General features: G+C 33.1%; 1 protein-coding gene across 1 annotated transcript; it reads right to left on the bottom strand.

Moving 5' to 3' along the window:
* Positions 1-16,778: 16,778 nt before the first annotated feature.
* Positions 16,779-25,432, bottom strand: LOC145665290 (zinc finger MYM-type protein 1-like). Its single transcript, XM_081732584.1, has 5 exons — positions 25,349-25,432; positions 22,404-22,595; positions 20,959-21,072; positions 17,637-19,024; positions 16,779-17,583 (listed from the first exon to the last, which is right to left on the bottom strand). The coding sequence occupies exons 1-5, from the start codon at positions 25,430-25,432 to the stop codon at positions 16,779-16,781; spliced, it is 2,583 nt and encodes an 860-aa protein (XP_081588710.1).
* Positions 25,433-26,836: the final 1,404 nt, after the last annotated feature.

Here is a 26,836-nt window from a genome sequence, read left to right as displayed (position 1 = left end):
AGTCCATTTGTACAAGACATCGTTATTGTTGTTAGCTTTTGTAAATGTTATTCTCAATCCACCTTTCCACATAACCTCTTTATAATCACTTAAGAAGCCTGGAATTAATCTTAATGGATACAAAACACTAAAGTCCTTTCTTAGACCAAGTTTATCATCTGTTTCAAATCCTGCCTGTTTTAAATATTCAACTTCTGGCTTAAAAATCTTTAATGTTCCGACAGCTGTAGATGTAATTCCAGGTAGCTCAATTTTATCTATAACAACTCCATGCTTTCTAACCTCAATTTGAGAAAAGAAGAATGGGAAGAAGTTATCTACAAGTTTTATAGTATCGTTTGCACCGAATGTTCCTCCAACTGATGCACCAACAACTTCAAAAGTCATATGACAATCTGCTTTGTGTGGATGTATGAAACCATCCCCCACGTTGAAATCGAACTCGATATCTTTGTTAGCTTCATTCAAATTATTAAATGTTCTTGTGTTAGCTTTAAAACTCTGTAACTCGTAACTTTCAACACTATCCATTTATTATAAAGAAAATCTTGAAACAATGCTTTTATGGGATATGTCCATAAAAGACTCATTGGTCCTTCACATGTGAAGGGCCTAATAACAATTAAAAACTTATAATCCCCATCCCAACTTAACTTTAGCATTCATAGCAGTACCAACCCCAAAAGCAGCTAATCGTTCACCAATTGGCGCATCACTACTAAATGCTCTTTTCCATGCTTTAGTTTCTAGTTCCTTATCTGCAATATGTCTCGACTCTGTATCTTTATTGTCTCTGTAGTATATATCGTGTTCTTTACAAGCCTCATCTAATGGGTTAATACCTTCATCACCTCTCTCTAACCTTTCTTGAAACTTAGTCCCACGCCCGCAAAATCTAAAACCTGGAATATGTAATTCAAATGGGAGTTTATTAATCAAATCATTTACTAATCCTTTCCCAAGCTTCTCATCATTCCAGAATCGTGGCGGTAGCGTATTTAAGATCTTAATCAAATAACCTATACCTTTTGGATCATTAGGAATAAATTGTGAAAGCTTATTGTTAATCATACTCACTATACCTACTTTCTCATTGTAAAAGTTACGATTTCCAGCCTTTTCTTCTCCATCTATAACTATTAACCGATCAATTAACTTTCTCACATCATCCATCCATATATATTCTTTAGGTATCTCTGTATATTGTTTAATTCCTTCACCAGTCCTTTTAGGTGTCGTGTTCTTTTTAGGAGTTGGGGGTAAAGTTGGTTTAATATAATTATCCCAAAAAGGTTTGATAATATTAATGTACTTTGAACCTCTACTAGATGCTACCTTTTTATCTCGATTATATTTTTGGAAGGCAGCATCTGAGTCTATTATTATTTCCTTGTACTGTTCAAAATCATCATCATCATAATCTTCAATGGTTTTACTAGTATTCGTTGTTAACAATTCCCATAGACCTTCTGTTCCTTTATAAGTTTTACCATTAATTATCAAATCATCGCCATTCACTTTAACTTCCAAATTTCCTATCTTGTTTATTATTTTTCCATCTTCTTCTACAGTTCTTATTCCAAACACAGTATCATTTCTTTTACTATAATATCTCGTTGCAATCTTACCAAATGACTGTGCTGTTGTTAAAGGTTCTACTCCTTCCACTTTGTTTTTAATTTGTTTTCTCATTTGTTTTATTTCTCCCGTTATAGGCGTATCACTACTACTTGGAGAACTATCATAAGGTATCTTTTTTGGTGTTTCTAGTAGACTGGGATCTATTGAAGCCGTCTTATGTGCAACTGGAACAAGTTCAGTTATTAGATTTTTATTTTGTTCTGCTACTTCTTTGATCTCACTTCCTAAGTTTTGAATAGCATCAATTACAGGTTGTTCTTGTGTCTTAAATTTATCGTATATACCTGCTCTTTCTTTCTTCCAAGATTTGAAGCCCTTTATCAAGAACTCCTTCAGCTTAATATTCTTATCAATTTCTTTCTCATCCATTTATTGTATAGCAAACGAACGTCAATGAACGTCAGAGAACGTCAATAAACGTCAAAGAACGTCAAACGTTATAACGTCAAACGTCAATAAACATCAAACGTTCAAGAAGTGTTTTATCTTGTTCCTATACTTACCATTGTTTACCTTCCTTGTCATATCAATTGCTATGAAACCATAATCTTCTTGCCAACATTTTGAACACAACTCTTTAAATTTATCATAAGACATATCTCCCCCAACAAACTCATTATACACATGTTTAAGATTAGTATCATCTTGTCTGAATATGCATAGGAAGTTGACGTTATCTCTTATAAGCTGTTTAGGTACTTTTGAATATGTTTGTGCAAGATAGAAACAGTCTAAATGTCTATGCCTACCTCTTGTAAAGTAATTTCTAACAGTATCTTGATTCTCCAAAATGTAATTGTCAAACACAACAACAGAGTATTTTTCACATTCATCAATAGGTACAATAGAATCATTACCGCTTAAGAACGTTGCTATTTGCTTCTTAAACTTTAGTTCTGCCTTTTCAAATCGATCTTTTAACTGCTCATACTTTGGCTGATTCATGCTTTTAGAATATATGTAGAAGTAATTATTGTTTAACCAACCTGGCTGTAATAAGAAGTTAAATAGCAAAAACGTTTTACCAGACGCCGACGGACCCACGATAAGACAACGAACATCATCAGGTATAAGCTCTCCATTTCTTTTCTTAGCTGTTGTTTCTTTTATCATCTCTTTTACATCCCAATTAATAGTTTTCTTACTCATTTATTATAGAGAAAACGTCTCTTTTATGATCTTATTTGTCTTAGAGTATTCACAACCTAGAGACGCCATCCAGATCATGTAGACGAAGAAGATAAGAAAAATTTTTCAGAAGTTAGGGGCATTGAATCAATGCCTCACGTTGGGGTCCACCAGCACTGGACCCCTTTTAAACAGTTTGGGGATGAACTGTAGGGTGAGCGTTTTGCTCACACTTTCAGGCCCTTCACATGTGAAGGGCCAAGGATTAGAGTTCTTTATACAAACACGAAACATTTTGGACCTCCGAATACAGCGGGGCAAATTTTATGATCTTACATCTTTAAGTTGTTCTCTGATTTTAAGCAACGTATCTTTTATATATTCGCCATCCATTTCACCATTTAATGTTATTATCATCTCTAACTGTTCTTTAATTGAGTTAATACAAGTGACAATGGTTTTATATTCGTCTTTTCTTTTGCTTATGTTTAACTTCGAAGACAAACCTGTTATTATAGCACTTCCAGTTGCAAGAGACGTTGTTAATATTGAGTAAATTGTTACAGGTATAAAAATATTAATAAACCCAGTTGTTGCAGAAAGTATAACCGATAACGTGATCAAAGTGTAGTACGCATATTTAACAATTCGTAGTTTTCTCTTTTTCTTCTTTAAACTGCATTCTAACTTTTGAATGACATATTCTATTAACTTGATTACTTTCTCTCTTGGAATATCTCTAGGTAAATCAAACTCGTTCATTTATTATATAATAAATGGCTAAGGTATTTAAGCTAACGAGTGATACTTCGGTTTTAAAGAAGAAGCTCTATTACGAATTAGACAACAAGAGCAACTATTTAAGCATAGGACTAGTTGGGTTTTACAGTACATATCTGACACCAAACATAACAACAGAAAAAAACAGTTTCTCATATGGTGATAGACAAGTTTTTATACCAGAAGGGCAATACAGCTTAAACAGTCTTAATGAATATTTAAAATCTCAATCCATCAACATAACATTATCAGAAGATCATTTAAGAAATAGAGTTAAAATTGAAACTGATAGTAATGATGTTACAATTGGGAGTATAGGTACTCTCCTCGGGTTTAATGTTTTTGAAGTTTTAGAAAAGAACAAAACACACATTGGAAGTAAGTTGCCAAAGTTTCATCCGTTTGATACTATAAATGTTCACTGTAGTATAGCAGATGGCATGTTTGTTAAAGATACAGAATACACACATAGAGAAACAGGAATTATTGCCTCATTCAAAACAGATGCTGAGTTCAAACATAGTATTATTTACGAGCCTACTTATCCATTATTTTTCCCTGTATCCAAAGACAAGGTTGATAATTTTGAGATAAGGATAACAGATGAGAATGATTCCTTAATTGATTTTGGTGGAGCAACAACAACTGTACTTTTACAAACCAAGATTTTCTCTTAGATAAATAGGAAGATGTGTTCTATTAAAGGTTGTATGTTTAGTGTCCCTTACAGTGAACTAAAGGATTTAAATATTGATCATGTATTAACAAAGAAACAACTTAACGATAAATCTAAGAAAATTAAAGAAGGTAAAGGAATGGATTTAACTTTACTGCACAAATGAAAAAGATTAAGAAAGAGCATATTGGCGGTTTTATCTTTACAATTCCAGCCATTCTAGCAGCTTTAGGAGCAGTTGGCTCATTAGCAGGTGGTGCAGCAGCGATTACTAAAACTGTACTGGATGCTAAGAAGAATAAACAAGAACTTGAAGAACAAAAAAGACACAATATGGCTATGGAAGAAAAGCAGGGAGCAGGTAAACCAAAGAAGTCAAAAAACTAAAACCATTGACCAACTTCGATATAGAGAGGTTGGCTAAAGAATTAAAGATAAAACGATTTAGAGGTGTATTTATGAGTGATGAACTTCCACAAAAACCCTATGTACATGAGTGTGGTATAGTTAACCTTGATAAATCAGAAAACATTGGCACTCATTGGATATGCTATTGGAAAGATAACAACATAAAGTACGTGTTCGATTCTTATGGTGGTGTTCCTCCTAAACAACTAGTACAATATCTTGGTACCGAAAACTTCTTTTACAATGACGAACAAATACAAGACTTTAACTCAGTTATATGTGGTCATCTTTGTGTTAAGGTTTTAAATCTTCTAAATCAAGGGTATTCTTTTAGCGACGTTATGTATATGATTAAAAATGATTAAGTGCTTTTATGGCTTGTATCCATAAAAGTTTTGCTTTAAGATAAATATGGAAGCTATGCACAATAGATTTTTAGATTATTTTGAGAAGCATGAGGATGAACTAGATTCACTAGATAGATATAATTTTTATCAGTATTTTCAGGATGTTAGCGAGATAGACTTAAAAGATAAAAACAACGTATACAATGCTATTGATCTATGGAAAAGGTTAATACCGAAATTTTTGTACACGGAAGAAGAGTTGGAAAAGTTACGTCCAATAATTACCTTAAAAGACTTGTTGTCGAATTATAGCTCTAGGCCATTACAATGCAGTTATTGTGGTAGTAAGTCATTAACAAAAGGTATGAGTAGTTACATTTGTGACGATTGTTCTGTAGAGAGAGGTTGGGTTTACAGTACTTCTGAAGAAACGAAAGCTGCTTGCGTACGAAAACCATGGTATGATACTATAAAAAGATTTAAGTTACAGTTATCTCGTTTGCAGGCTTTACAGGATAGAATTATTCCCGAAGAGGTGCTCAAGGTGTTAAATGATAAACTTAGAGATATACCAAGAGATTTAATATCAACAAAAGATGTTCTAGAAGTACTAAAGAAAAACAAATACACAAAGTATTATGATGATGTCTATTTAATACACTATCACCTTACCGATCAAAAACCATTAAAATTACAACATATGGAGGAAACACTCATAAACGACTTCGAAAACTTACACGAGGTCTTTAGGGAGCTGTATCCGGAAAGAGCATTGTTTATTAACCTGAAATGTGTATTGCACTATCTGTTGAAAAAGCATGATCTTCATGTTGATATTGATTTTAAACGCTCACCTAGACAAATAGAGATGTTAGAGAAATGTTTTGAAAAACTAGGATGGACATTTTCTGTATAATAAATGAGTATAGATATATTTGGCAATGTTAAAGATAGAAAAGGTGATGTTGATATTAGCGAAGAAAAATTAAAATTGTTGGAGCATTTAAATGATGTTGTTAGCGTAAGTCAACTTAGGTCAATAGAAGCCCAATTAGAGAACGATAGAAAACGATTTGAAGATGCATTAGAAACGTTACAAGACACATACATAAAGAGAGAAGATTTTCAAAAGATTAGGATGGATACTACTAGATTGATTATGCAAAAAGAAACCATGTCTCTACTATATCGATTAAGAGCAAAAAACGTTAAGGAGCCAATCTTTAGAATATTTAATCTCTCTAACGGTTACAAATTTCTCTATAATGGGAAAATAATGCACATGGACTTAAGTTTGGATAAATACTTTCTAGATATATATTTGGGTGATACTTTAGTTAAAGATATACCTTTTGACTTTAAGAAGAACGACATAATTACGATTAAACCAAATAAAAATTCTGCTATGGAAGAAGGACAATTATTGTTTGTTGTAATGTACATAGAGAGAGAGCTTTCCTAAAGACGTTTGCTATATAATAAATATGGATATCTTTGGTAATGTTAAAATGACATCAGAGTTAGATAATACAGTTGTGAGAAAAGACATTGCTATGTTGAAAGAAGAGCTTAACTTCATCAAACGGAGTTATGTTATAGAGCTTCATAGTCGATTGATATCAGAAAATGTTGAAACTCCGTTCTCTTTAATACATAATCTATCTATCACATACAAATTTCTTTATAAAGGTAGGTTAATGCATATAGAGTCATCTTACAATACGTATTATATAGATATATATTTAAATGATTCTCTAGTTGAAACTTTTCCTTTGCACTTTAATACAAATGATAAATTAGCAATTAAACCATCTAAAGGTTCTGATCTGAAACATGGTAAATTACTATTGCTTCTTATGCATGTAGAAAGAGAAGATGAAGATAGTGATGATGGTGAGAATGTTGATAGCATAATATTAAACAGCGATAGTTATAGATTTTCTATATAATAAACAGGATGTATTGTGTTAAGTGTAAGAAATTGACAGATACGAAGAAAGATACCATTAGAATTGAACAAACAAAGAATGGAAGATATCTAAAGAAAGGTATTTGTTCTGTATGCGGTGTTACTAAAACTCAATTCGTTAAAAAGCCTGATTGACTAGAAGAAGGTAAAGGTGTTAGAGAAGACATTATAGAAGAAATTCACAAACCATCTAGAAAAAACTTTGACAGATTAAGTGTAGTTATAAAAGGTATCGATGATCTTTGGCAAGCTGATCTTGTAGAAATGGATAGTGGAGTATTAAAAGGCGTTTCCACAATCAATAAAGGTTATAAATATTTGCTAACGATTATAGATGTGTTCTCGAAATATGCGTTTGCTGTTCCTGTTAAAGATAAGAGTGGGAAGAATGTTACAGAAGCATTCGAATTCATATTAAGAACGAGAAAACCTAGCAACTTACAAACAGATCAAGGTAAAGAGTTTTACAATAAAGAGTTTAAGAAGTTGATGGATGAAAATAAGATTAATCACTACTCAACCTATAGTGGTAAGAAAGCTTCTGTTGTTGAGAGATTTAATCGAACACTTAAGCAGAACATGTGGAAAAGGTTCACGACACAAGGGAACTACAAATGGATAGAGATATTACCAACACTAGTTAAAGAGTATAATCATCAAATTCACAGAACAATTGGTTTAAAGCCTGTAGAAGTTAATAAGAAGAATGAGCAAACAATATTGGAGAAAGTGTATCAAAAAGAATATAAGCGTGTTAAGCCCAAATACAAGTTAGGTAATCATGTTCGTATAAGTAAGTCGAAAGGGTTATTTGAGAAAGGATATACACCTAATTGGTCAACAGAAGTATTTGTTATTAGTAAAGTTATCCCATCTAATCCGCCTACATATAGAATTAAAGATTTAGAATAAGAGGATGTGCAAGGTAGATTTTACGAACCAGAACTATTAAAGACGAAGCATAAAGATGAATACTTGGTGGAAAAGGTGTTGAGAAAGAAAGGTGACAAAGTATATGTCAAATGGCTAGGGTTTGATGATTCACATAATAGCTGGATAGATAAAAGTAATGTTGTAGTGTAAATATAAATGTTTGTCTTTTATGGTTATTATGCCATAAAAGGATAGTTTGAACGAGATAAGGGGGGTAACGAAACGTTGCCCCATAACATATATTTCCAGCGCTTGTATTATAGGAGATGAAATTATCAAAAAAAAATAACCGACTCCTGATATACGAGGGATCGCTCCAAGACAAAGTTACATATATTTCCAGCGATTGTATTCCAGCTGTGGAAATTATCAAAAATTAACCGACTCCTATAATCATAGGGGTCGCTGCAAAACAAAGTTAATAACAAACTAAGTGGGTCCCGATAACGATTTCGAAAATGATTAAATAAACATTTTATATAATAAATATGAGTACTATGGATAATTCTCCTAGTTTAAACGATATTTGTTACGAGCAGATTAAAGATAACTATTGGTATGGAATTTTTGGTGATTTTAGATTGATTATCGATAAGAAAACTGGCTACTTTAATGCTACTAAACTGTGTCAGGTCAATGGTAGAAGGTTTGATCACTGGTTAGAAAATAAAGGATCAAAAGAACTAATAAAAAATTAGAAGAAAAGTATCAGTCTAAAAAAATATATTACATGATTTTAGGAGGAAGACCAAGGATAATCACGGGTACATATGTTCATCCAGACTTGTTCCAAGAAATAAAAAGATGGTCTCAATTGAAAAAAGATAATGATAAGTCAGGTTTTGTTTATATAGCAACTACCAAACAGCACCAAGAGAAGAGTATATATAAAGTGGGTTATACAAAAAACCTTGAACAACGCCTAGATCAGTTTAATGAGTGTAGACTTGACTTCGAGTTATTTTATTATGAAGAAACCTATAAGACAAATGATGCTAAAAAGTTGAGTCACTTGTGCATAAACAATTAGATGAATTTAAATATAAAGGTGAATTTTTCAAGTGCGAACTCAACACGATCAAAGAAGTTATAGAAGAAATTCAAGATGATGAAGTAATCGAAAAATTAAAAGGATTGGAGTTAAAAGATGAATAGGCGTAAAAAAGGTAAAAGGCAATGAGTTTCGGACGTTCTTATAAGAAGAAGATTTGGTTACAACTGGGGGTCCACCAGCACTGGACCCCTTTCAAACATACAACTTTTATGGTATAATAGCCATAAAAGATAATTAGTTATTTTTGGTAGCACCGATCGGAGCTCCCTATCTGTTAAGTATTTTCTCGCATCTAAAGGTACAAACCCCCGAACGGAAAATTTTCCGGTTGCAAAATACACCATCATGACACAAAACAAAACATCAGAAGACAAGTTTGTTTCAGAAAAATAAGCGGTCTAGATATAGACCACTTCAAAATTCCTCCGAAGCTAGGGACTTCAGAAACTCATCTTACACAGTAAAACTAGCTGGTAACGAAAATGAAGTTAAAAATAAAGATTTTCTATATAATAAATATGGGTACTATGGATAGTCCTCTTAGTTTAAACGATATTTGCTATGAACAGATCAAAGATAACTATTGGTATGGTATCTTTGGTGATTTCAAGTTGATTATAGATAAGAGTACAAGATATTTCAATGCTACTAAGTTGTGTCAGAGTGGTGGTAAGCCGTTTAAAGATTGGTTGAGAAATAAAGAATCAAAAGAACTAATACAATACTATAATGAAAAAATTAATAGTAAAACGGAAAAAAGCAATGGAGCACTTTTGCTCTGTTGCTCTACATATCTAATAAAAGGAGGGGATAAAGAAACAACATCAATCATCTCAGGAACATATGTATATAAAAAAATATTTCTCGCTATTGCACATTGGTTGTCAAAAGATTTTTACGATAAGTGTTACGATATTATAGAAGACTACTTCACACAAGATGCTAAACAATACCTTAACGACAAAGAACAACTAGAATCAAAGCTACAAGAGATAGAACAACAAATGAACGATTTAAGAATAGAAAACACAAGACTTAGAGAGATAGCTGCAGAACATACAGAAGATCCAGGGAAAGTACACAAGCTAGTTATTATTAAAAAGAACCTCACAGCTGGTCAGCTTCAAGACATAGTAGACAAGTACGACACAGACAAACACGATCAGGTTAGGCGTTACGAGTCATACAAATATTGGGTTGGGAGGGTTCAGCAGCGAAACATCAAAGCAAGACTTCAGTGTCTTAAAGAAAAGTACCCAAGAATGTCAGTGTTATCAGAAACCAAAGATCCAAACTCAGTCAACCTCCTAAACAAAGTCAAAGAAAAATACAGCTGTGTTGTTTCGTATGGTTGTCACGTGGATATTGAAGGAGAATACGACGATGAGTTTGTTGTTGATTTGTTTTTGAGTATAAGAGATTTGTAAAGGTAAAGGTAATGAGTTTTGAACATCCCTACCAGAAGAAGATTTGGTTACAACTGGACCCCTTTCAAACATACAACTTTTATGGTATAATAGCCATAAAAGATAATTAGTTAAACATTACCCTCTGCTGCAACAGCAAATGCTACATTCAACATATCACCTAAATTGGGATTATTATGATATTTTCTTATTATAGCTCTCCAATCTACGTAATGTCTAAATGAATATATAAAGTCTATAGATAGGTCTTGATAAGTTGAAATGTTATGCCAATGAACTCTACCTTCGAACTCTGCAATAAATTCTTCTGTTAAATTTTGAGACATTGAAATCATTTCCCAATCTACTTTGCCAGCGTAATCTCTTATAAAGTTTTCTGATAATTGACGAGTTCCAGATATGTACCACCAATTAACTCTATCTACATGTTTTCGTATAAAGGCTTCAGAGAGTTCGTTTTTGTAAGATATAGCATCAAAATCAACTTTATCTATAAACTCATTAATAAATTCTTCAGATAGCTTTTGGTGATACGATACTTCTTTCCAATCAACTCTATCTGCAAATTCTCTTATAAAGTCTTCTGATAAGTCTTGGCTTCCTGAAATAATCTCCCAATCAACTTTATCAGCTAATTCTCTTATAAACTCTTCCGATAAATTTTTCCATAAACATATTTCACTCAAATTAACTTTCTGCAGATATTTGCGTATGAAGTCTTCTGTAATGTGATCATAGTTATAATCCTCCTCATAATCATCATAGCCTATAGATAGCCACTGTTCATCAGTCAGTGAATCTAATATTTCATCTGACAAGTTCATAACGTTCGCATAGAGAATGTTTTGTGTAAGAAATGAGTTGTTTTCTTTAGCGGCTTTCTTGAACAAATGATCTAACATACCTATGGACATGCTAAAATTTATTTTGTCTTCATCATTATAACCACCAATATCTAAATATTTACATACACAATCAAATACAGGTTTGTAAGACAATATTTCCTTAGCACTAGTCATGTTAGTTTTTATTCTTAGATTTTTAAATTTATTTCATTTTTTGTTGGTTTTCTATATGACAAATATGGAGAAAGATTTTGATTTATTACATGATAGACTTGAACTAATTCATCATGATCTTAAACTCTTAGCAACACTACTAGAGAAGCAGATACTGTTGAAGGAAAAAGAGTTATTAGTAATGCAACAAAAAACATCTGATTTGAGTAGTGATGATGAATACAAATATGGTAGTGATGATTATGATGATGATGATGGTGAGTAAACTTACAAAAATGAATCAGTTTTAAATGTGTATATGTGACTTTGATGGGTTAATCCCATGAAAGTTCTAGACTAACACAACGAGGAAACATATGTAGGCAATGGCGGACGCGTGCAGATGTTTAAACAATGTGTTAGAAAAAATGAAAATGAGCTGAAATAACCCGGTGAAGAGTACTAACGAAGATTTTCTATATAATAAATAGGATGAATAATTATAATAGATTTACTGTAGTAGAGTTAAGACGACAATGTAAAGAGAGGGGAATCAGACGATATTCCCGATTAAGAAAAGCAGAACTAATAGACCTTCTTAAACAACATGACGATGAACAAAGCAGAAGGCAGATTAGAAATATATACCCATTTCAACAAGAAGTATTTGAAGACCCAAGAATCAAAGTTGAATCACAACCAATCGATGTAAAACTTAAAAGCACAGCATTCAAATCAAGATTAGAAACATGGAGATTTACAACAACTTATAAAGAACATGATCCTCTAGAACTATATATCAATTCAACATCAAAGGCTTTAATAAATAGATTGAACATCAGCTTACAAAAACATGGATCGTTAAAGGCTAATCTCCTAATAAGCTGCCAATATAAGAAAGGTAAAGAGATTCAAGACATTTACTTCAACATCAATAACAAAGAGGTATTCCAATCAACCAATCTAAAAGAATTCATAAGTGATGCTAAACAAATATTACGAGCAAGAATGGACGAGTTCCAAGCTAGAGGTTCTGGATGGACTCTTACAAATATAAACTACTTGGAGTTAGCTCTTAATAAATATGCACCATATAGAGGATCATCATATATAGAACTACCAAAGGAAATCAAAAGAAAACAAGCAGTTATCAATGTAAAGAACAAAGATGAAAAATGTTTCTTGTATTCAATTGCCTCTGCATTGCATCCTGTTGAAAAAGATCCTCAACGACCACCAAAGTACAAGCAAGTTGTTAAAGACTTAGAAACAATATTAAAAGATATTCATTTTCCTGTAAAACTAAGTGACATCCCAAAAATTGAAAGACGACTCAATATATCATTTAACGTTTATAGATATAGTGATGATGGAAAATATACAATATACGTTTTATATCATACTAAAAACAAGAAAGACATCCATGTGAATTTATTATATGTAAAAGAACAAAATGAAGACCAAGTTAAAACACACTATTGTTGGATTAAAGATCTAAGTAGATTAGTAAGCAGCCAAATAACTAAATGGAGAGCTCGAAAATACTTATGTGATAGATGCTTGTTATATTTTTACTCACAAAGTGCATTAGATAAACACGAAAAAGATTGTTCCACTCACGAAGCTGTTAAGATAGAAATGCCACCGAAAGATACATACGTTGAATTTAAAAACTATCAATTTACGATGAAGTTGCCATTTGTGATTTACGCTGATTTTGAATGTCTGCTACATAAGGTTATGGGAAGTAAACAATGTTATCCAGAAGATGAGTCATATACCAAAAAATATCAACAGCACAAACCATCTGGGTTGTGTTACTATATTGTAAAAAGTGATGGAAGTAAAACTAATCCTGTTGTGTATAGAGGTAAGAACGCTGCTACTAAATTTATAAGACTGTTAACAAAAGAAGCCAAACACATATCGAACATATACAAACAAAATAACGAATTACCATTAACAAAAAGTCAGAGTAAAGAGTTCAACCAATCCGAATCCTGCTCTTACTGTAAAGTAAAATATACACCAGAAAACCACAAGGTTAAACATCACGATCATATAACAGGAGAGTTTGTAGCACCTCTATGTAATAACTGCAATTTAAAAGTTAAAGTACCAAAGTTTGTACCAGTGATTATACATAACCTATCTGGATATGACTCTCACTTGTTTATAAAAGAGTTAGGATGTAATAAAGAACAAATAGAATTAATACCTAATAACGAGCAACGCTACATATCATTCAGTAAAAAAGTTGGAACTATCAAATTAAAATTCGTAGATTCATTTAGATTTATGGCATGTAGTTTAGACAAATTATCATCAAACCTAACGAGAGAACAAATGGTGCACACACAACACTTCTATCCTGATGAAGAACAATTTAACCTTGTAACAAGAAAAGGTGTTTACCCGTACGATTATGTTAACAATTGGGCTAGGTTTAGAAAAAGAAAATTACCACCAAAGGAAGCATTCTACAATAAGCTAACCTAAACACATATAAGTGATGAGGATTATAAGCATGCAAAGAAAGTGTGGAAAACATTTAAAATTAAGAATCTCGGACAATACCATGACTTATATCTAAAAACCGATGTGTTGTTATTAGCGGATGTGTTTGAGAACTTTGGAGAAACATGTCTTAAAGCTTATGGTCTCGATCCAGCTTGGTATATGACAGCACCAGGTTTAGCTTGGGATGCAATGTTAAAGATGACAACTATAAAACTAGAGCTATTAACTGATTACGATATGGTATTGATGATAGAGAAAGGTATAAGAGGTGGGATTAGTCAATGCTCAAAAAGATATGTGAAAGCAAACAATAAGTATATGGAAGATTACAATAAGAATAAAGAAGATTCTTACTTAATGTATCTAGATGCCAATAACTTGTATGGGTGGGCAATGAGTCAATATATGCCGTATAAGGGATTCAGATGGTTAAGTGAAGATGAGATAAGAGAAATAGATTTCACAAATATACCTGATTATTCTGATACTGGTTACATATTAGAAGTTGATCTTGAATATCCTAAAGAATTGCATGACTATCACCAAGACTACCCATTAGCACCTCAAAACATGTGTCCACCTGGTTCAAAACAATCAAAACTCTTAACAACCCTATATGACAAAGAAAAATATGTAATTCACTATCGAAACCTAAAACAATGTCTTTCACTTGGATTAAAACTTAACAAGATACACCGAGTAATAGAGTTCGAACAATCAGATTGGTTAAAGAAATATATTGATTTAAACACGCAGATGAGAACTAGAGCAACAAATGACTTTGAAAAAAACTTTTATAAGCTCATGAACAATTCAGTTTTTGGAAAAACTATGGAAAATATTAGAAAGAGATGTAATACTATAAAAATAGAATGTGATCCAGCAAGAGTAGAAAAACTAATTGCTAAACCAAATTTTAAAGATAGAATTATTTATACTAAGAATCTATGTGCGATCATAATGAATAAAACAAAATTAACTTTCAATAAACCAATATATGTTGGAATGAGTATCTTAGATCTATCGAAATATTTAATGTACGACTTCCATTACAATGTGATGAAACCAAAATACCAAGACAAAATAGAAGTATGTTATACAGATACTGATAGCTATATATATCATATCCAAACAGAAGATGTGTACGAGAACATGAAAAACTACATTGATTACTTCGATACCAGTGACTACCCTAAAGATAACAAATATAAGATACCACAAATCAATAAGAAAGTACTTGGTAAGATGAAGGATGAGATAAAAGGTGCAATGATAGAAGAGTTTGTAGGTTTAAGAAGTAAGATGTACAGTATAAAAGCACCTCAAATAGATTTAACAGATAAAGACTTTAAAGGTAAGTTCGATAAGGAAAAGTGTTGTAAGAAGGCTAAAGGTGTTAAGAAGAGTGTCGTGTATAAAGAACTGTCATTTAACGAGTATAAGGACTGTTTGATTAGCCAAAAAGAATATTATAAGAAGATGAATTTGATTAGAAGTTATAAGCACGATTTGTACAGTATAGAAGTAAATAAGTTAGCTTTAAGTTGCGTGGATGATAAAAGATGTGTTTTAAAGGATGGGGTCAATACCCTACCATGGGGACATTATAAGATAGAAGAGAAATAGTTTTAGATTATAAGTTTTTAGATGTAAGTTTTAGATGTAAGTTTTTATGATTTTAAGTGTCATAAAAGCATATGAGCAGTGTACAATATCTAATCTACTTTGCTCTCACCTTCTTTATTTAAGTTCAGTGGCGGGTTCATAATTTTTAGTAGTCAGGGGTGGAGGGGGAAAGTGCGCTGGTAGTTAGGTAACCAATCTACTCTTACTTACTATACTATTTTGGACCAAAATGAATTAACTTAGTTCTCCTACATTGCCAGACAATTGCAATTGAATAAGGAGTCTATTCATATGTGCAAAAGCAATATTTAAAAGACTGAGCAAACTCTTGCTGAACGACAGTTGCCGACAGACTTAAAAATGAACTGAAAGAGTGTGATTGTGGTAAATTATAAAATATTTATTTTTCAAAAGTGAATCCATTCACTAAGCCGAAAGAGTGTTTAGAAGTTTAAGTAGAATGTAGCTAATTGTAACTTACTGAAATACTTAAGAGTAAAAAGAAAGAACGGAATTGTAATTTGTCTAATATTTGCAGTTCGTAAGTGAGTGTATTCGGTAAGGTTGAAGTGTCTCTGGAAGATGATCCAGGCTCTTGATCGTTAGTTACAAACATATTTAAGAATAAAATGAAATGACGGAATTAAAGCAGTCTGTGAAATATTACGAATTCAAATGTGAGTCTATTCAGTAGGGCGAAAGGAGTGTTTGGGAGCTGAAGCAGACTCTTGGGGTCAGGGCCGGCGGAAGGGGAAAATATCACCCGGGCAAAGAATCCATATGGCGCCCTCTACAACCCATTGGTATTACTGAGTTTAAATTTGCTATGCTACCTTACAGATAGCTGCTTTTAAAGGATAACTCTTTGAACTCTATAACTATAAGAATCAATTATCAAACTGAGTAAGATCTTAATTTTTGTCAGTTAAATACACAGAGTAAGTTTTGGTTAACGATATACGAAACAATTATTTACACCTGAGCATGCAAAATATTCTACGTCACTGATTAAAAATTTACAGAACGATTCAAGAAACAACGATTTATATAAAATTAAGATTGATGATGCGATACAGCATTTATTTACACATATATACATAAACAACCTTGTTAACTGCGAAAGAGAACACATATATGAACAAAAGAACATACAAATATATTTTGTAACAGCATTGTACAAAGATTTCGTAATACAAATAATACAACCAGTAATATAATTTTATATCTTTATACAGTTTTAATGCAAATTGTCCTTTGACTTGTTTACAATGCTAAGTAAAGTTAACTTCTCGTGCCTTTTTCTCTGCAAAGTCTTTAATTAAAGTATCAGTGTCAAGCTCACACAGAACATCACATTCAATAGACATCATAGAAAGGCCTACAAGACGCTCTTGCGTCATCGTTGATCGTAGGTAGTTCTTTATAAGTTTCAACTTGGAGAAACTTCTTTCTGCTGAAGCTACACTTACAGGAATAGTTAGTAAGATTCTTAGAGCAATAGCTGCATTTGGAAATAACCCAATAAGGGAGTTCTTGCAAATATATGTAAGTACTTGCATCGGTTTGCTCCCACTTTCAGAACCGAGAAATGAAGGTAAAAGTAAGAGCTCTTGATATAACTGAAATCCGTCAATATCACAGTGATCTTTGTCTGTTAAGGATAGTTGTAAGTCCTTGCAACACTTTAGTAAATACTCTTTGTCCGTTATTGGATGGATGTCATACAAAAACCCAAATATTTCGCTGTGCTGCTTCAGTTGTTGAAATCTTTCATTCAGGGAACAGATAATTGTGTCTAATGTGCAAAAATAGAAGTTGCATTTAAACGCACTGTATGGATCATTAATCGGTTTGTCTTCAGATTCATACAAAAATTGTCGTTTGACTTTTCTAGCTCGGAGTTTTGGTTCATTCTCAAATTGTGGTTGAATGTCGAGCTCTTCAGCAATTACTTTGGCATCAACCAAAATATTCTGGAAACCTTCATCACTTCGCATGTTCTCAAGGCGACACTTGGTTTTCTTAAGCAGATCAACTGCTTGCTGAATGTCCACTGATTCTTGTTGGAAAACATGGCTAACCACATTAACACAAGAAAGAACTTCATACCAAAACACCACAACACAAACGAACTTAAATTCAGAAGCTTCCTAGCCAGGGAACAAGCCTTATTTTTGCCCATAACGTCTATCTTTGAGTCCTTTGATGCTTCGAAAAGAGCATCGTAAATTTCTCCTAACTGGTAGCGAAACGATTTGACAGCATCAATACAACTCTCCCATCTAGTATCATTAAGAGGTTTCAAAGTGAAATTCGATATATGTTTTTGCAGAACAGACCAACGATATGTGGAACTAGAAAAATAATTGTATACTTCTTGCAATAAAGCAAAAAAATTTACAGCCTCACTACAGCACATTGCAGAATCATTCACAACCAAATTCAATGAATGGGAGCTACAAGGGACAAAAAATGCTCGACTATTTAGATCTAATATTCTTTTTTGAACGCCTGAGTGCTTTCCTTTCATATTGGCACCGTTATCATACCCTTGGCCACGCATGTTTGAGAGAGGAATTTTCAGTTTTTCTAATTCTTCCAAAATAGTGGTAGTTAGTCCTTCTCCTGAAGAATCATTTATGCACAAAAATCCCAAAAAATGTTCTTCAATGGATGGTTCCTTACCCAGTTCTACCTTCACGAAACGAACAATTAGTGTCATTTGCTCTGTATGACTTACGTCTGGTGTACAATCTAATATTACGGAATAATATGTCGCTTTCATTAGATCAGTCAAAATTTTATCCTTTATTTTTGACCCAAGGAGTTCAATTATTTCATTTTGAATGTCCTTGCTCAAATAATGTACATGTGTCTCTTTACATGTTATTCGTCGCAAATGCTCAGCCATAGTAACATCAAACTGTGCAATACACTCAACTAGTTTGAGAAAATTGCCGTTGTTTCTTGAGTAAATAGTGTCATTTTGACCACGAAATGCCAAGTTCTGGGAAGCAAGAAACTGAATTATACACAGCAGTCGTTTGAGAACCTCTTTCCAACGCTCAGTTTCATTGCGAATAATTGCTTGGTTTTCAGCGTCAACTGTTTTACCTGACTGTAATCGGTTTGCAAGTTCAAACCACGATTGGAAAGCCTTCATGTGAGTCAAAGATCTTTCATGGTCTGATAACAGTCCGGACATATGCTTCCAATCCGAAAAACCTTCACGAGAAGAGAGTGACATTGTAGTACCACCGAAAAGACGGCAACAGAAACAAAATATTGCATCCTTAGTCACTGAAGAAATAAGCCAACTACGAGCAACTTCTTCTCCATTGTGCAGACGTCTTTTGTAGTTACTTGTAGTAAATCGCCGACCCTCGCTGTTTACTGGGAACTCTCGTTTGGAGACTTGAACTGGACCTCGTCTAACAAGTATCTGACGCATTCTGTCCGTAATATGTTCTGGCCAATTTCCTGGATCATCAAGATCGATTGATTGTGATTCCAACACCTGAAAAAAAAAAGTCAGTAGAAAATATTGTATATTGTTAAATTTATTTTAAACATTGTCTTCTAACAAAGAATAAGTGACTAAAACTTGAATGGAATTTTTAAAATTGTGTTCATAATTTTTAAAGATGGTAGGCTTGCACCGAAGATGGGTGGGGTGGGGGTGGGGGATATTCAAGCAGCTAGATCATCCGGGGATAAGCACAAAACTTAGAATGGCGCATGACCAATAAGCCTCCGATAAATGTGAGATATAAATAAATAAAGAGGGGGAGAGGAAAAGTTTAATAATAATTGAAGTAAATAAATAAATAAATAAATACAGGTTTCGTGCGAATATAAGACGTCCACGTCATGTTCTTTTGTATACATAGGAGAATCTGCCCAGGATTTCTGAAGCCGTACCCAGGATTCTCGCTTTCAGCATTGAAGTGCTGTAATGTGGTTAAATGCCTTGACCCTGATTGGCTCCACAAATGCCTCTTACGAAGTTGAATCAGTAATGAACGACCAGATCAACCGGGATACAAACATGTTCGTGGCTGACTTAACCTAAGAAATATGCAACTTTGAAAACAACATTTCTTTGAACATTATTCTTAGCAAGTTTGTATTTCTTACTATCTGTATTTTCTTTAAAATATGCACATTATTATACACTAATTAAAACTAAACTCTGTTTTTTAAGCTCCGAAACACCACTGACTGTGTCCTTCTTTTCTTTCTCTTTAAATGTGGTGGGTTGGTATGTGATAAGTTAGTTGACTTGCATCGTAATGTTTTGGGGCTTTCTGGATTAGAGTTTGGTACTTTATATTATTTGAAAAGCTTTCCGATTTCCTTGCGATGCTCAATATAAAAAGCCTTGGGGGATAGAATCCGCTAACTCTTGCATCAAATGTGAGTCTGCTAGTCATTCAACCACTAAGGCAATAAATATTACATATTATTATTTTAAAAAAATGTTATCCCATATGTCTTCCGTCAAAGCAACTTGAATGGAATACAGTGATATTATGCATTTAGGCACAAGAAATGAATTCCAAAAATTGAGTAAGTGTGACCCTAAAGATGTTTTTGATTGATTGTTTATATATTTGGCATGTTATAATTTAATTGGTGTCTCCGCAGAACGACTGGTTAAGCTCATCGCCTTATAACTAAGGGAGCTCGGGTTCGATTCTCGATGAGGAGACAAGTGGTTCGGATCCCGCCCTTAGAACGTCATCATCATCCCATGGAAAACAATGCAAAGCCACCATGGTTTCACCTTGCTGAGAGACCTTCGGGGTCAAACACATGCCTCCGGGAAGAACACCAATCATCATCATAAATTAATTACTAATAGCAGGCAAATTATGAGCTTTCTTATATTACAATACAAAAGCATATACAGTTTGAACCTCAGTATTTTCATTTTTCCAACAGATTAAAAAAAATAATTACAGTAAAATGTATGTGGCCAAACTATAGTCTGTTAAAAGATTTTTTTAAAAAATGTCAGTTAGTGAAAAGTCTCTAATCAGTTCTACTGCTTGTTTATTTGTTACAAAAATAATAATTCGATTTATATCCCGAGTTCAGGTCGAAATGGCCCATTCATCTACAACACCCATCAAATTAAACCAAAGAAAATCAATAATATTGTATATGATTCATGGAAAGTAAGTGAAACATAGTTAATTTAATCCTACTAGCTAACTATATATATATATAAGCTAGGCCGTCATGAACATATTGGTACAAGATATTTAGAAACAATTGTCGGTCTGTCGAATTTATAATTTATGTCTGTCGAATTGCAATGTACTCTAATAACAAAAGTAATTATGCTTCACTGCATTTCCTCTTATATTTTACACAATACTGTAATTGCGTGATATTCAACCAACATGCAATTGTATGTTTATTCAAATAGCAAAATGTTTAACTTACGTCTATTACAATTTCCTGTGGAAATGCTGATCCATCTTCGTTTCGTATATCAATTGTTCCAGATTTCAATTGTTCTTCTTCCTCCTGCGAAATGCTCGTAATCGATCGATCCACCTGTGGAAAGGAAAAGAACTAATACGTTACAAATAAAGTTTCTTTTCTTAAAATAAAAAATATATATATTTAATTTGTATTCTAAAGGTGAAGAAAATGCATAAATGATAAAATAGCTGCGTATAAATATTGAATCTACATATTCCGTGTTCATCGTGAAAATGTACAGTTAGGAAAACAAAAAATGGGGCGATTCTTACAGAATCTAGGTAAGAATGTTCTCATTTTTTCTTTTGCTAACTGTACATAAAAATTAAATTCTCTCCGTATTCATTAACAACTTTGTGTTGTGAAAATCATCAAGAATCAGCGCATTCATAAAATAGATGCGAATGCATTCAAATTACCTGCCGAAGCCCGAACACTTTTTTTTTTTAAGTCACGTTAATCGTATTGGATAGAAATATAATCTATAAAGTCTTACACTGGTACATGTTACTTATTTACGATATGTTTCTGAAATAATGGGTCTATTGCAAAATTTGTGATGGCGAAACTCCACGGGGATCTGTTAACGGTAACAATCATACATTTTAACTCTTCACAATTTTAGTTAGTAGACGATACTACTACTACTACTACTACTACTACTACTACTACTACTACTAATAATAATAATAATAATAATAATAATAATAATAATGATAATAATAATAATAATAATAATAATAATAATAAAAATAATAATAATAATAATAATAATAATAATAATAATAATAATAATAATAATAATAATAATAATAGTAATAATAATAATTACTGGCACGGCAGACCAATAGATCCTGGGCCTGCTCCAACGCCATCTGATAGCGAGTGGTAAAAATTCCTCCACCTGGGTAACAGAACGCGGGTTAGCTGGTCGTGTCACTATCCGCCAACAGGCGTATTAGGAGCTTTGCAGGCCAAGTGACCGTCATATCTTTATTTATGTGACTCCCCAGTTTTCCTGCCGTTGAAAAGCGGAAAGTCTGAGCATTGAACCCAGGAGCACGTAGACATGAGTCCAACACTTTAACCTCTAGACTACGGAGGCCCTCTACTTAATTAATAGATGAATGCTTGAAATCCAGCTAAAGTTGGTTAATACACATCTAACGAGAAAAAGTCTTATCGCTTTGGTACATGTATCAAGAATCAGTGTTGGAATAGAATGTAATTATTGCTACTTATATCAATGAGGAAAGAACTTTCTTTGAGCCTGAAGTTCGCTGCCTATCTGAGAGGCCGCCACCCTACCCACCCCAGCCTGCTAAGACGCTACGTGCGTAAACACCTCTTCTCTATTAAACATAATAAAACGAAAATATGTTACGTAATGTAGGCCTACTTACCTGTACTATGTTGTTATCTTCTGGAATACTTATTGATTTCTTGCTGGTTTCCTCATTCTCTGGTTCTACGTTTTCATTTCCATTATTGTCCGTTTCAGGAGTACGAAAGAATTTCTTTAATGCTGCTGCCTGTTTCTCATTTTCAGCCGCTAATTGTGCTCTTCTTTTTCTGTATACATTTCCAGAAGGCTTCTTTTTTCCGACATGTTGATAAAGAACACATTAACGCAACGATTCTTCTACTAAGAGTCGAAATTCAGGAGACAAAAGAAGAACACGCACACCATGAACCCTGCACTACATGTACATGACTTCTGATTTATAATTTTCTTTCACGAGACATTTGACAGTACAAAAAGGACTAATTTCTTTTTGGTTGCCGATAACTCAATATTGTTTGTGTGTATTGTTAGAGCGGCCGAAATAGCTTTGTCGCAAGGAGTGCAATTGTCGGCACCGCGGCGGTTGTAAGTGTCAGAGCGTGTTATTGTTGCTCAAAACTCCCAACTCTCAACAATACCATTTAGCTTTTCAGCGGAGATTTTTTTTTATATATAGACAAATAAGGTGAAGAGATGAAGGGATTTCCTTTATAGGAGATTCAAAAAGAAACCGGGGTTGTTATAAAGAGTGAAGCCTATGGCATGAGGTAGTAACCAATGTTGCTACACAATTTATGAAAAAGTTAATTTTTAGTTCACCGTTTACAATAATATAAATTTAGCAAGGATTTTGGCGCCCCCCAAACTCCCCTAAAATTTGGCGCCCCGGGCCGTCGCCCGGCTCGCCCGGCCCTACCGCCGGTACTGCTTGGGGTTCCGTAGTTTTCAACGTAAATAAGCAGTAAATTAAAGAACGGAATTTGTCGCAAAACATCATATATTTAGACTTGAATAGTGAGTCCGATTCCTGAGGTGAAAGGAGCGTTTGGAAGATTACGAACGCTCTTACAGATTGATAGTTACTTATATATTTCAAAATAAAATGAGACAAAGGAACATATTTAGTTTAAAGGTATTTACAATTGAAAAGTGAGTTAACTCTGGAAGGTGAGAGCAGTGTTTGAAAGATGCAGAAGAGAAGACTCTTGGATATTACTAGTTGCCGACATACTTAAGATTAAATTGAAACAAAGGATTTTTCGAAAAATTGTCACACATTTACAATTCGAAAGTAAGGCCATTCAGTAAGGCGGAAAGAGTGTATTGAAGACGAAATAGTCTCTTGCTAATCTTTAGTTACTAACATATTTAAGAATAAAAGAAAGAATAGAATTGTCTTAATTTGTTAGATACTTACTTTTGGTAAATGAATCCACCCAGTAAGGAAGTAGAAGTGATTGGAAGCTTAAGTAGACTCTTGCTGATCGATAGTTCCCTACATATACAAGAATGAAATGTGTAAACGGAATTGTCGTACATTCTAAGGTATTTATATTTGGAAAGTGGTGAAGTGATTGATTCAAATATGAAGCAGACTCTTGCTGATCGTTAACTTCTGACATATTTAAGAATAAAATGAAAGGACGGAATTTTCGTAAATTGTCAGATATTTTGAAATGAAAAAAATTCAATTCAGTAGGGCAAAAAGGAGTGTTTGGAAGCTCAAGTATACTCTGCCTGATCGTTAATTACTGACATGTTTAATTTAAACTGTCGTCCAGCAAGAGTTTGATTAGTCTTTCAAATATTGCTTTTGCGCTAATGAATAGACTCGCTATTCAATTGCAATTGTCTGGCAATTTAGGAGAACTCCGTTAATTCATTTTATTCTAAAATATTCGAGCACGTTGTTTGTTCACCAGAAAGCCGACATATATTAGAATAAAATGTAATAACGAATATGTCGAAAATTATCAAATATTTATATTTTAAATCGCGTTTATTGAGTAGGTCGAAAGGAATGTTTTCAAACTGAAGTAGACTGTTTCTAAACGTTAGTTACTGACACATTTAAGAAAAAATTAAAAAACTGAAATATCATAAATTATTACATATTTAAAATTGAAGATTGATTCAAATATATAAGCCGCAAGAATTCTTGGTAAGATGAAGTATTTAGACACTTTTTGATCGTTGGTTACTGGCATATTTATGAATATAATGAAAGAACGAAACAGTCGTATATTGTCAGATATTTGCAATCTAAATGCGAGTCGTTTGAGTAGGGATAAATATGTATTTTGGTATATAAAGGACACTCTTGATGATCGTTAGTTACTGAACTATTTTAGAATAAAATTAAATAATTGTATTGTCGTAAATTGTCGGATGTTTAGAATTGAAAAGGCAGTCTATTCAATAGGACGAAAGCAGTTTTTTGAAGATTAAGCAGACCCATGATGATCGTTACTTTTCAACATGTTTAAGAATAAAATGGGAGATGGCAACTGTCGTAAATTGTGAGATATTTACAATTGAAAAGCGAGTCTACTCATTACGGCGAAAAGAGTTTTTGGAACTTTTATTAGATTATTGATCGTTAGTGGCCGACATATATTAGGATAAAATGAAAAAACGGAATTGTGGTAAAATGTGAGATAATTAAAATTGTAATGGGTTCTTTGCAATAGGAAGAAAGTAGTGTTCGGTATCTGAAGCAGGCTCTTTCTGATCGTTGGTTCAACACTTATTTCCGAAAAATTGGCAGAATGGAATTGTCGTAGAAACATATTTACAATTGAAGAGCGTATCTATCCAGTAGAAGGAAAGTCTGTTTGGAATATTAAGCAAACTCTTGCTGATCGTTAGCTACTGAAATATTTGAGTTTCACAGAACGGAACAGATGTAAATTGTCACATATTTATAATTGTAAAATTAGTAATTTCATTAGAGCTTAAGTTGTGTTTCTGGTTTATGAAGCAGACACTTAATAATCGTGAGTAACTGGAGTATTTTAGAATAAAATGAAATAAAGGTACTCTCGTAGATTAATAGATAATTACTACTGGAAACTGAGTACATTCAGCAAGGCGATAGGGGTGTTTGATAGGTGAATCAGAGTCCAGCTGGTCGTTAGTAAATGACATATTTAAGAAGAAAATCAAAGAACGGAATTTTCGTAATTTGTTAATTTACAAACGACAGGTGAGTTCATTCAGTAAGGCGAAAAGAGTGAGTTGAAGATGAAGCGGGCTCTTGTAGATCGTTAATCACTGACGTATTTAGGGATAAAATGAAATAACGAAATTGTAATTAGTCAGATAATTGCAATTGAAATCTAAGTCTATTGAGTAGGGAGAAAGGAATGTTTGGAAACTGAAGTAGACTCTTCTGATCGGGGTGCACGACATATATAATAGTCAAATGAATGCACAGGATTGTCCTAAATTGCTATTTAAAATTGAAAAGTGAGTCCAATAATTCGAAAGGAGTGTTTTCTAGATTAAGCAGACCAATAATTTCCGACATGATACAGAATACAATGAAAGAACGCAATTGCCCTAAATTTTTACATCTTTACATTTTAAAAGTGTCTCTATATAGTATGGCGAAAAGAGTGTCTCGAAGCTAAATCTTAATAAACTGAATTAGAAAAAATTAAAACATGGAATTCTCGAAACTCAACAGTTATTTAGAAGTGAAAACTGAGTAAACTCAGCAGGCCGTAATTCGTGTTTGGAAGCTTAAGGAGTGTATTGCTGGTCGTTATTAACTGAACATAATTTTAGTAATTTCACATATATTTAGAATTGGTAAGCGAGTCCATTAAGTAACGTTAAGAAATGTTTGAAAGATGAAGCAGGCTCTTGATCATTAGTTACAAAAAATTTAATAATAAAGTGAAATAACGGAATCGTATTATGTGAGATATTTACAATTGAAATGTGAGTCTATTCAGTAGGGCGATGGTGTGTTTGGAAACTAAAGCAGACACTTGGTGGTCGGTAGCTGTCAGCAGAGATAAGAATGAATTTGAAGAATGGAATTTTCGTAAATTATAAAATTTTTCGACTTGAATAGTGGGTCCACTCACAAAGGTGAAAGGAGCGGTTGGAAGATTAAGCAGACTCATGATGATCGTTAGTTCTTGACATTTTTAAGAATGAAGCGAAATAAACGATTCGTTGAAAATTGTTGATATTTACGATGACACTGATGCCATTCAGGATGCAGAAGAGAGTGTTTCGAGGATGTAGCATACTGTTGTTGTTCGTTAGTTAGTAACATATATGAGAATAAATTGATCAAACTGGATTGTATTTAATTTTCTGCTATTGAGAAGTGAAAAATTAATCTATTTTGTAGAGTGAAAGTAGTGTTTGAAGGATGAATCAAACTCATGCAGATAAGCAGACACATTTAAGAATAAGATGAAATAAAGAACTTGTCGTAAATTGTTGGATATTTATAATTTAAAAGTTCTTGTATGCAGTAGAGAAAAGATGAGTTCGAAAGATGAAATAGAATTTCATTATCGCTAGACACTGTCA

Source organism: Thermobia domestica, chromosome 11 (genome assembly GCF_964235325.1).
Source record: "Thermobia domestica chromosome 11, izTheDome1.hap1.1, whole genome shotgun sequence".
Classification (NCBI taxonomy): Eukaryota; Metazoa; Arthropoda; class Insecta; order Zygentoma; family Lepismatidae; genus Thermobia; species Thermobia domestica.
Note: the sequence above shows the minus strand (reverse complement) of the source record. Positions and strands in the feature narration are given on the sequence as shown.